Source organism: Biomphalaria glabrata, chromosome 13 (genome assembly GCF_947242115.1).
Source record: "Biomphalaria glabrata chromosome 13, xgBioGlab47.1, whole genome shotgun sequence".
In the NCBI taxonomy this organism is placed as follows: Eukaryota; Metazoa; Mollusca; class Gastropoda; family Planorbidae; genus Biomphalaria; species Biomphalaria glabrata.
In genome coordinates this window covers 25,227,897-25,240,969 of record NC_074723.1, presented here as the reverse complement: position 1 = coordinate 25,240,969, position 13,073 = coordinate 25,227,897, and the positions used below count along the sequence as shown (strand labels likewise).

At 36.2% G+C, this 13,073-nt stretch overlaps 1 protein-coding gene across 1 annotated transcript; it reads right to left on the bottom strand.

The window, feature by feature from the left end:
• Positions 1–3,638: 3,638 nt before the first annotated feature.
• On the bottom strand, positions 3,639–9,475 carry LOC106074009 (uncharacterized). Its single transcript, XM_013234724.2, has 5 exons — positions 9,432–9,475; positions 9,027–9,216; positions 7,092–7,176; positions 6,681–6,812; positions 3,639–4,366 (listed from the first exon to the last, which is right to left on the bottom strand). Exons 1-5 carry the CDS (start codon positions 9,457–9,459, stop codon positions 4,106–4,108), a joined length of 696 nt encoding a protein of 231 aa, XP_013090178.2. The 5' UTR covers positions 9,460–9,475; the 3' UTR covers positions 3,639–4,105.
• Between the last annotated feature and the right edge of the window lie 3,598 nt (positions 9,476–13,073).

Genomic DNA, 13,073 nt, shown 5'->3' with positions numbered 1-13,073 from the left:
TATCTTGGTGCATTTCATGTCCCCTGATCAATGAGTGGCGTGATAGGGTAGATAAAAAAAAAATGGGGTGGGGGGAGAGATATAGGTAGAGGAAGGCCCTAAAGAGTGTTGGCCATAACGGCATGATGGAATAGATATGTTAATTAAACATCTAGACCGCTATTAAGAAAATAGCAAATATGGGTAGGTCGAACCAGACTATATGACGGACATGAGTGTCAAAGGAGGCCTACAGGATGAAAGTACAAATGTTGCCGATAGTGAAGTGACGGCCCATTTACATTTTTTCCCCTAGCAAGATCACATTTTTAAAAGTATAATTTTTTATCACATACTGTCCTCATTAACAAAGAATTAACACACACACAAAATCAACAAAGAAACTCGCATTAGTTCCGATCTCTAGCAATCAAAAACATTTGTTTGGAAAAAATAGATACAAAAGTTTTAATGTAAACAAATTAATCACGCGACGAGAATATATAATATAACAATATGTTAACAAATTAAACACGCGACGAGAATATATAATATAACAATATGTTAACAAATTAAACACGCGACGAGAATATATAATATAACAATATGTTACTATCCAGTGAACGATATGTCTGTGAACAATATGTCGGGAAAAGAATTGTCAGTGAAAGATTTGTCGTGTGAACGATTTATCGGAAACAACTATCGGCGAACAAGTTGTCGGTGAGCGATATGTCAAGTGAACGAATAGTCGTGTGAACGAATTGTCGGGTGAACGAATTGTCGTGTGAACGATTAGTCGTGTGAACGAATTGTCGGGTGAACGAAATGTCGGGTGAAAGAGTAGTCGGGTGAACGAAAAGTCGTGAACGATTTGTCGGTGAACGAAATGTCAGTGAACGAATTGCTGTGGAACCATTTTGTGCTGTCAGCCTTGTCAAAGTCTCAAAACTCGCAAGGTTCTCCACAAAGTTTGATGTGGCCACCTTCCATGTGTCCACTGTTTCCCATTCCTGCGTTGTACTTACAAGTGACAGCCTTGCCAAAGTCTCAAAACTCGCAAGGTTCTCCACAAAGTTTGATGTGGCCTCCTTCCATGTGTCCACTGTTTCCCATTCCTGCGTTGTACTTACAACTGACGTGCTTGAGCTAAAATGCTGGGATCCACCCCCTCCCCAGCCATAACTCTTCGGGTGTGTGTGTGTGTGTGTGTGGGTGGGTGGGTGTGCAGAAATCACTGTTTGTGAACAAAATGAGTCAAATGTCAATATATGCTACTGAATAATTTATTGCATGTTATATCGGGTTGTCGTTACCAGGTTGGAAATGTGAAGAACGGTAGATGCATTCGCAGCATCCCCGAGAAAAGTCCTTTCCTTTGGGTGGAGTTGGGCGTATTTTTAGTAATTTATTTACTCAATCTGAGATTTTTCTATGGTATAAATAACTTTGAAACCATAACTGACAATTTATTCTTGAATCCCAAGAATGCAACAGTTTAAAGTAGAATCTAACTGGTCTATTTCATTTCTCCTTCCTCTGCCAATTTTACAGTTCTGGCGTTCGGTGCTCCAGCAGCTTACATGACTCCCCCAGACCCCTAGTTGTCAAGAGAAGGGACACCAACGGGTGACCAACGTCACTTAGTTTGTTCTTCCTGAACGTTACGAAACACTGTACTTGTAATAGAGACCACTTTTTGTTGTTCTCAGATAGATATATATGTATGCAGTGTGCGTGCGTTTATACAAGGGCTAAGGGTCTACTGGGCGTTAGGTTTAGGGATTTGGAAAAACATCAAACATCGCTCCTCCCCACTTAAAACGTTCTGGATCCCCTAGTGGAGCCTCATCTTCGACGACAAAGGAGGATATATATATATATATATATATATATATATATATATATATATATATATATATATATATAATAATTATAATAATAATAATAATAATAATCTTTATTATCCGTACGGAAATTTGTCTTACAATTTGTGCATTACATCAAACAAAAAACATTATAACTATAAGAAACCAAAGTGTACATTCACACCAGACTCACTAATAATTTACATGTGACAAAGTCTATACCAGATTGTTCTTATTTAATGATTTGATTGCCAGGGGAACAAAAGAGTGTTTGTGTCTGTTTGTCTTTGCTATCGGTGTCTTGTATCTGTGATGGTAAAATCACAAAATCCTGACACAAAGGGTGATTCTTTATTTCGAGGATCTTGTTAGGTTTTTTATAGATGTTTGTCTCAAACAACTGCCCAAATGGGGTTTGTTTTTTGCCAATGATTTTATCAGCAGCATTTAGGATTCTATAAAGTTTATTTTTATTTTTAATTCTCAGATTGCCATACCAGGCAGTGATATTGAAACTTAAAATATTGCAGGTGTGAGCGTGATAAAACATAGCCAAGGCCTTTTCGCTAACATTAAACGAGGACAGGCTAATCAAGCCAATTCTAGAGAGGCAGATTTTGCCACAATTCATGCATGTGTATGTGTAAAAAATGTGTATGCATCTGATACCGGGCTAGCGGACAGGGCAGCTTTCTTTTTTTTCCCTCTAGATTAAGGCCGCTTCGAAATTCTGGCACAAGACGCCGCAGAAATACCTGTGATACATATTGGGAACCACACCTTTTCGGTGGTGCAGGAATTTACCTACGTGGGTTCAACAATTGCCAGTAACCTCGATTTAGACATTGAGCTAACAAAAAGAATAGGAAAAGCTTTTACACCAATGGAATCAGATTTGTACAAAGTGGTGGTCAGAAAGATACTCCATTGTAAGTCAGTGTGCGGTAAGGTCATTGTAAGTCAGTGTGCTGTAAGGTCATTGTAAGTCAGGGTGCCGTAAGGTCATTGTAAGTCAGTGTGCTGTAAGGTCATTGTAAGTCAGTGTGCTGTAAGGTCATTGTAAGTCAGTGTGCCTTAAGGTCATTGTAAGTCAGTGTTCCGTAAGGTCATTGTAAGTCAGGGTGCCGTAAAGTCATTGTAAGTCAGTGTGCCGTAAGGTCATTGTAAGTCAGGGTGCGGTAAGGTCATTGTAAATCAGGGTGCTGTAAGGTCATTAGTCGTCTACAAGAAGTAAAGCAAAGTCATCAAATGCTAGTTGTGTGTGTGTGTTTGCAACCCATTCTATCACAGAATGATACGTGTATGTTTGTATTTGCGTGTATAGATTTCTTGTGGTAGTCTTAATGCTGAGGTAAACAATTCTAGTCAAACTGATAGTCCGTTTGTTCTACCAATAAAATAATTTTCTAACGTATTTGTTCAGAGGTGCAAATGTTATATTTTTAAAAAGTTTTCCTTCTGTGTTTTTAAATTGAAAGGTTTATTTTATTTCAATGTTCAAAGTTGAACTTAAGTACTCAGCTTTCTTGAATGCTCTAGTTTCCTGTTCTATTATATACCACTTTGAAGGGCTGTGTGTTTCCACCAAAGGATTGAAACTATTCACAATCCAATAACGTAGTACACATATTCAGACCTTAATTCAATTCAATTCACACACAAACACACACACTCCAAATCATATGCTTTTTATATTTTATTAAAAAAAATATAATGTTCATTTGTAAAAAAAAAGGTTGATGTACGTAGTACTCAATCAATGTATCTTAGAAAACAATCAAGAAACACAAGTTGTTTTTGATGACCATTTATTGCCAGCAATGTTTCAATGAGATCAAAGTCCATCAAGATTCACGATAGAATTCCAGTCTATGGAAAGAAATGGAGCACATTACTGGAGCGCCGTTAGTAACATGCATTGAACTTAATCTTGACACAATGTCTCTAATACAGAGATCGTATAATACATAACAATTGGGACATTATATATTTATAAAGGCTATTATTGATAACAATTATAATATCTATTATACAGCAAGTAATGACCTACATGTTTACACCATTCCCAAATAGAACTATTATAATGTTAACATAATGCCCATCAAACTGCAATTATTTATAGCAATGGTGACACAATGTCTGTTTCGTTAAGATGATCGTGGGGTAAAGTCAATGTAAAGGTCTAGTTGAAAAACACATCCACCCGGTTTATGAAGCTACTGTCTTCAGGCGTGAAGTTACTGTCTTCAGGCGTGAAGTTACTGAGGGACTTCTTGAGCTTGTTGTGGAACCAATATGTTCAGTCCATCCTGACCAGGTTGACCTTCTGCTGGCTGTAGTGGAGCTTGTTGAGGCTTGACAAGTGGAACTTGGGCTTGAGGTTGTGGAGGCACAAACTGACCTTGTGTCACCTGACCAGGAATATATTGACCAGGTCCCTGCACGCCAGCATTAAAGGTTGGCGGCTGCTGCTGTTGGACTATTCCAGTTCTGGTGTGGGTATTCAGTAGGGATGGAAACTGGTAACAGAAAGTGAAACCAACAAGATTTTACGTCCTATTACAATAAGTTAATGAGTCTTTATGCACTGGAGAATTTATTGTTTTTTATTCACAAAATTATCAATATTATATACTAATTATAGTATTTAAATATTACTGTATATGTAATAAAATAAATACATATGTATTAATACATATTATATTTATTAAAAACGAACTGCGGTTTATGTTATCTATATTAATCCAGTATATTCTTTTTCACTAGTATTAAGTGACACAGTCATTGCGACTTTTATGCGTTTACATAACTTAGAGTTGTGATACTAGTCAATGGTAGAACTGTAGAAGAAAAATAGAGAAAATACTTACAACACCCCCTCACCCCCCAACAACCGCTTATACGAAGTGTAATTGTATCAATGAGTTTGGATCAGTCATGTCATTCAATTCGTAATAGATCTACAGCTTATTATTCATCAGAGAGGTTCGGGGCGAAGCCTCGACGCTAAAAGCGTTTTCTGGCATTCTTCACTGTAGTAACGCATTCTCCTGACCTACAGCTCATTATTCATTCTATTATAAAGGACCTTTAGAAAAATGTTGAAAAATATTCTAATATGAATTTATATTCCCTTAATACATTGCAAATAAAACCGTTTTGTTCTTTGAAAAGATATGATACCCGAAAAAAAAATTATTCGATAAATAATATTCAATAAAACTCGAGCATAAATTGTGAGTTATAGTCCTAAATTTATGTAACTAGAAAAATATGAGATAGAGTAAAGGTTGGAAAAAAACGACAAGGAAAGGATCATCTGGCTATTGAACTCATCTCAACCGTGACTGTTATATTGAAAAATTTTGTTTGAGTTATAACTTTTTCCAAAGCAAAGTCTTTCTTAAAATAATTATGATAAATTCATGTGAAATTACACAAACTCTGTCTGGAAAGGGGAAGGGCGGTAAAATGAAAACGATTAATCCTCGCTCGATGTTATAATTTCTGCAAATGATTGCATTTTTCATTAAAGAATAGGGGTTGGCCGACTCGATATAAGAATTTACTTTATAGCATATATAAATTATATTAGTGACAGATTTTTTAAATTTTGTAATTTCTTACTTTAATACAAAAAGAAAAAGTATTGGTTTGTCCGATGGGGGGAAGGTGATTGCATGTATCGCACTTCCACCTGTTTATATTATATAGATATTCGACTAATTTTGTTCACATACTATGATTTCTCCATAAAAGTAGGACCGCCCCCCCCCCCCCCCACTCAAAGGGTTTAGATGGGAAGGGCAGTAGAGGTATTCGCTCCTCCCCTTCCAATCGGCCAACAGGTGAACGACATAATATAAAGACCAGTTAAAATACCAATAACAAGTTTTAATCATATAGATATGTAATTGATTCTGTTAGCAAGTTGTGATTTCTACAAATAAATAGGAACGCCCCCCCCCCACTCGAAAGTTTATGGTGGGGGGGGGGCGGATTGATGTCATCGCCCCCTTCCGACCCTACCAAATCGGCCAAAATACTAGAAAGGGGTGGCGAAATAATCTAAAAATAGGTTGAAATATAAATAATTAGTAAACATTATTAACTTAAGTAATAAACTCGTATACAAATTTTGTGAATTCTATACTAAAATTCGTCCGCCCCCCCCCCACCCAGAAGGGGGTCGGCCGAGTGGGGGGGGGGCGATCGCCCCTACCGCCCCCCCCCTGGATCCGCCAGTGTAATATGATCGTATCACTTACCTGTACCAGTTGGGAAAAGGGGGAGAAAGAAAGGGATATCTGGGTAAAATTTACCGTAATCGTTTTTTTTAAAGCATTTATATAACAAAGACCTGAATTCGAACTCATGGCTCAAACCTCCTCAAATCGACATACTAACCACTTTGCTAGTGAGGTGCTTATGAAAATAAAAAATTGTATAGTTATGTAATAGTTTTAAACGTACTTTAAAGCGGCGAACTATAAATGGAACTATTTCGGCTCATACTATCACTTCAGTTAAGTACAATTTCTTTCCATTGTTTGAGATACTAAACAAAATAATATATTAAGAATAGTTAATAAGCAAATTGATTAATTTTTGTTATTGATTCTTGTGTTGTTAAGTAAAAGAACATTTTAGCTTAATCCAAGATTGGGTGTTGGAGAAATAACGTGTACAAACGTTTTCTAGATAGAGTGATTTGATCAAAGCTTTGTACTAATATAGGAGCAGACTAATGTAAGTAAGTCAAGGTGAAGAACATTGAGGACTACTTCCAATTCTGCCAGTGGGAAACCAATACTAGTAATGAAAGTCACTTACCTGGTTTGTAAATACAGGTCTGTTGTTGGTAGGCGCTAATCGTCCGACGTTCCCTGTTATTTGGATAGAGTTTGGGTCAACACCTGGTGGGACCTGGACCACACGGATCTCTATCTCTCTTTCTTGTTGATTCTGTCAATGTTGAAACAAGTTGTAAATTATTAGCGACTTGACAAGGATCCATTAACCAGTGACCCCAGTTAACATGCTCATTATGATGGGCTTTGAGAGAGAGAAATGTCTCTCTTAATGTCTTATTTACAAAGACATCTTTTGTAGTTTTTTTTTTTTAAAGTTTTATTGGCACCAAGAAAAAGCTGATTTATTTTTTCAAAAAGACTATAATGCTATATTGTCTCTATATGTACCAGTCAACAGCCTCTAAAGACCATGTCAAACTAAGTCACTTACCTGACCAGGTGGACGCAAGTAAGCAGGTACGGCGGGGGCCTGGAATCGTTGAAGTTGGAGTGGGCAGTCAATTTCACGATCTGGTCTGGACAAACACAAAACGTTGTAGTAATTTTTAGCGGCCCCCGAAAGGGGAAAAGACGCCATTAGTTTTGTGCGAAATGTCTGTCCGTCTGTCCGTCCGTCCCGTTTAGATCTCGTAAACTAGAAAAGATATTGAAAATCCGACTTCACAATATTTTAGACCATTCAAAGTTCTGATGCAACGGCTATTTTTTTTTTCCTGAAAGCGAAAATTCTAATTTTTTAAATAAATTATGCAAGCAGTTTTTTAAAGAGAAAAAGCTAATTAGTATGCATTATATGTTAGACCTAATTTAAAACAAATAATAATCTTATAAATTTTATTTTAGTAATCATTATTTATTGTAAAGTAACGTAAATTATTATTTTTATTTGTTGAGGAATAGAATAAGAGATTGAGCCTTTTCAAAACAATTACATTATTTATTCCGAACCGAGGGTCCCGGGTTCAAATCCTGGTGAAGATTGGGATTTTCAACTTCTGAGTCTATCCAGCTCTAATGGGTACCTGACATTAGTTGGGGAAAAGTAAAGGCGGTTGGTCGTTGTGCTGGCTGCATGACACCCTCGTTAACCGTAGGCCACAAAAAACAGATGAACTTTACATCATCTGCCCTATAGACCACAAACTAGTTAGGCCAGGTTCACATCTAACTTTACATTCACTTTCACCTATCCTTTGATCTGCGGGACGGTTGGGGCACTACACAAGATCTGTTAACCTTCTTTCTCCATTCTTATCTCTCATTTGTTTTTGATATAATTTCATTCGGATGTTCTTTCTGAAAATATTGAAGCCTACCTGGGTGGACCACTGGTCATGCGGTTTGCGCGCTGGACTGTCGTTCGGATTTATCGACGGTCGAAGGTTCAAACCCTGCCTGCTCCTATCCCCCGTCGTCCTGCGGGAGGTTTGGACTAGGAAGTAAACTATCTTCAACTGTGAAGGATTATCCGAAATATGTAAAACATTTTACTTCGGGGGCCGATTTTGAGTTTGTGTTTCCACACAAACTGTCTTTTGTAACCTTGTTTTTTTCATGTAAATGTTTCCACAGAATCCAAAGAGTTGTCTTAAGAATTCATTTAATTCAGATGTTGTCTATCAAATTTCAAATTATTTGAATGTTGTTTTTAGAATTCAACTAATGTTCATGAGTGTCTGGTGTTTTATTTACAATCACAAACATATTTATTGCAGAATATTAGTTTAGCATTCATAGTCTGAGTCTGTTTAAAACCCCGACAAATTCAGTCTACATTTAGCTAGTGTGAAGACAATAGATCTACAATTATACTACGAACTAAAGTTTGCGGAATTCGTTTCGTTTTCTTCTTTTTTTTTAATAAATTGAAACATTTGAAAAGTTATACTCATTAGGTCATGGTGTACACATGAAGTCAAGGTATATTAATATTTATAGTATTTATATTGCATTCAAATTAGTCCAGAGAAACACACAAGATAACACACGTAATACAGTCACAAGATAACACACGTAACACAGTCACAAGATAACACACGTAACACAGTCACAAGATAACACACGTAACACAGTCACAAGATAACACACGTAACACAGTCACAAGATAACACACGTAACACAGTCACAAGATAACACACGTAATACAGTCACAAGATAACACACGTAACACAGTCACAAGATAACACACGTAACACAGTCACAAGATAACACACGTAACACAGTCACAAGATAAAACACGTAACACAGTCACGCGAGAGATAAAATACGTAACAGTCACAAGATAACACACATGTAAAAGTCACGAGAAAACACACGTATCACAATCACGAGATAAAAGGTGTAACACACGTTAAACTCCACTAACCTGCAACGTGATTTATCGAAATCAAAAGCTTGACCAAGTGGACACCTTAAACTATACTGACGGTTTCTATAGCAACGAAAAAATGCTGTACATGTTTCTGATGCTGGGTTAGGGATGTCTTCAAGAGCCAAACCACATCCGGTTCCATAGGCTGGTTGAGCCCGAACAGTGGATGTGAACATCACTAGAGCTGAAATAAAAGAATAAAATTACAACTTGGAGTCGATGCTAAAATGTTGCTATTAATTTAAACTATGAAACAAGAGTAAATATCTGGGTATTTTTCTAGAATTTACATCTAAAGGTAGATATTCTTAACTTTAAAATAAATCAAATGATAAAAAAATATAATAAATAAAATAGTGACTTTGTGTTTATTATTCTAACACTATCGAGAAATCCTACCGAAAATGAGAATCAGTTGTGTGGCCATGATAGCTATCTGTGTGAGTGTCAAACATCTTCCAGATGGCAGAGTTTATAGTCAACTGAAACAATGCACTTTCTATTGATGCATTGTTTTCTCAGACTTCTTCATGAGGCGAACAATTCAACTCGGTTTGCCCAGTACAAAACTTTTCGTGAGTGAGTAAATCAAACTGCATATTGTAAACTTTACTAATGAAGAGTTCATGTGAAGTGTTGTGAAGAAAAACGAAAACAAACATGAACAGAATGTTTATGTTCATAAAATTTCACAACTAGAACTTTGAATTGAACATCAATGAACTTACAAAAAAGCTTGTTTTGTTTGACTTTAGATATCTTCTATGTGCTGGCCATTGCGTTTTGACATTGTGTTGAAGAAGTAAATAGGCTTTGTAAATAGTTGTGACCCAAATATTTGGAAACTTTCTGAGTTGATAGCTTTTTAAATCATTGACCTTAGTGATTGAACTGCAGAGTAGTTAGTTACATTTCTAGAAGTTGAACTGTTAGAGTAGAACAGTCTTGTATCTTCAGATTCAAGTAATCAACAAAAGTAGAATTTATAATTATTTAGGAATGTTATTGTTAAACTGTGTAATGTCTTGATGACTATCAAAACATTGTTCTTACAACCATTCTGTGAGAATATAATTAGTGCTTTTAAAACGGTTTCATTAAAAGTGTCTGTTCATAACGACGAATCTAATATGACAAAAGTACTCTATAAAAAAAGCGATTTCTTTCATTCCTGGATCAAATCCTTTCCTTTGATCAAGGAACTTAAATAGACAAACTTTTGTAAAATTTCAGCAAATGTGTAATAATCGTACAAATTATATACTGAGTGACATTCTCTCATTTATTTTGAAGCAGTCATGTCATTAGTTTTTAATAGCTGGGGGTAGGCAGTTTCAGTATTTAACCCTCTCCCCATGGAAATGAAGTCTCCTTCCCCCTCGCAGAGGGGGGGGGGTGAAATTTTGTGGTTGTTATTTTGCTTTAATTTTTATTTTATGGAAGAATTTAATATTCAACCATCATTTGCCCCAGCATTGCCAAGAGGGTTTTGAAATTGAGTTAAAAAAACCCCTCTTGAATAAAAAAAAACGTAAACTGCAGCCACCAAATTCCATGAGCGGTTTTAAGTTTAAACACCTCCTCTTGAATAAAAAAAACTTAAGCAAACTATAGCCACCATATTCCATTGGCGGCTTTGAGTTTAAAAAAAACTTAAGAAAACTACAGCCACCAAATTCCATGAGCGGTTTTGAGTTAAAAAAAAACCTCTTCAATAAAAAAAAAACTAAAATAAACAACCGTTATCTAATTCACTTACGTACCCAAGGGGATTTTTTTTAGTTTAAACCCCTCTCTAGGAGGTTTTGAGGGTAACCCAACCCCCTCTTCAATTAAAGTTAAAGCAAACTACAGATGCCTAATTTCTTGAGCGTTGCCATGAAGGTGGTGAGTTTAAACCCTCCCACCAATAAAAACCCGAAAGAAAACATTATTTAAATTCCATAAATATGAGTTTAACCCTAACCCTATTTTTTTTTCAATAAAAAACTGAAGAATTGCAAGTTACCAAATTCCATTATCGTAGCCAAGGTGACAGTTAAGATGTTCAAATTCCTTTTCCTATTAAAACAAGGTTACAAACACAGTTTGTAGGAAGGTATCAATATTTTCAGAAAGAACATCAGAATTAAATTCTATCAAAGATAAATGACAGAGAAGAATGGAGAAAGAAGGTTGACAGATCTTGTGTGGTGCCCCAGCGGTCCAGCAGACCAAAAGATAAGTGAAAGTGAATATGAAGTTAAAAGCGAACCTGGCCTAACCGATGTCTTATAATGAATGTCTAATTGATCTATTTTTTTTGTAAAGATTCAATCTATTATTCAAATCCACACAAAAAAAAAAAAAAAATTTCCTTTAGTTAAGTGTTCTATGGCTGTAATATGGCACTGCAGTTCACGCGGTAATATGAAAAACTGCTTATTAATTGTTGTTTTAAATTATGTTCAACTTATATGCATACTAAATAGATTTTGTTCCCTCAAAAAAACAACAACATTATTTTTGGGTAAATTTACTAGTTAGTAGGACATAACTTACATATCGTAGCAATGTAAAATAATATTTTTTTAACAAAAAATCTAAAACCATTTGCATAAATGTGTTGAAAATAGAGTATATAGAGATTTCCCTTACTAAAGACCCTCCCGTGTTTGTTACTATTAATGATGAATAGTTGTAAAAGTGGTGTGCTTTTATGAAAACATTGCTTGCAAGTGATTTAAAAAATTAGAATTTTCGCTTTTGGAAAAGAAAAAAGTAGCCGTTGCATCAGAACTTTGAATGGACTAAAATATTATGATGTCGAATTTTCACTATATTTTCTAGTTAACGAGATCTAAACGGGACGGCCTGATGGACAGACGGAAAGAAATTTCACACGAAACTAATAGCGTCTTTTCCCCTTTCGGGGGGGGGGCACTAAAAAGCAAAGCTACGGCCACTACATTCCATCAGCATAGCCAAGAGAGGTTTGAGATTAAAACCTTTCCAATAAAACAAAACTGAAGGAAAACTACAGTCAACAATTATCATGAGCGTAGCCAAGTGGGGTTTTGAGGTAAAAAACCCTTTTCCAATTAAAAAAAAAAGCAAAGCTACAGTCACTAAATTTCTTGAGCTTCCACAAAAGAGGTTTTTTGGTTATCCCCCTCCCCCTTTTCCTCAATAAAAAGAAACTAAAGCAAAAGTATAATTTCCCTTTGAGCTAAGCAATGGGTTTTTCTGCTAGTTGCTGGAACCCATTAATAAAGTAAATTTACGAAAATTCAAGCCACAGACTCAAAAACTTAAGCAAACTTCCAGTCATTTGAGGTTCAATCCTACCCGTAATAAAATTTTTCACATATTTATTAGTTTTTCTACCAGTCACTGGCCTGAATTAAAAAAGTGCAGTAAATAGGACATTTGATAATTGACCTACTTTTTTTTTCCAGAAGAGTAGTAGGCAATTGCACTGTAGACACCTCAGAATATGCATTTTTGTAGCTTCAGATCCCCAAGCTTTCAAGGGAGGGATATCTACTGTCGTTCCACTAACTCCAGGAAAAAATCTATTCTAGAGAACAAAAAACGTTAACATTGGGTATGGTATATATAGAGAGAGGTACATCTGACATGATATTTGTTCTGTGACAATTACAAGAAAAATGCAAAGAGCAGAACTTAAACCTATACGCTGCCTTTGTTGACCTCACCAAGGCTTTCGACACTGTTTTATGGTTTGTGGAGGATTTTTGGCAAGGCTGGGATGCCCAACTACGTTCCTATCCTATCTCAAGCAGTTTCACGTGGGACAACGAGGCCAGATCAGACACAATGGTGCCCTTTCTGATCACTTCCCAATAGAAAATGGCGTGAAGCAGGGCTGTGTACTTGCTCCTACTCTATTAGCTACCTCATTTGCCTTAATGCTGGGTCAAATGAGGCAGCGATTGCACAATGGCATCTATAACCAGTTTCGTTCTGACGGCAATGAGTTCAATCTTCGACGTCTACTATCCCATACAAGAACAAAGGAGATGGTCATAACGGAGCTTC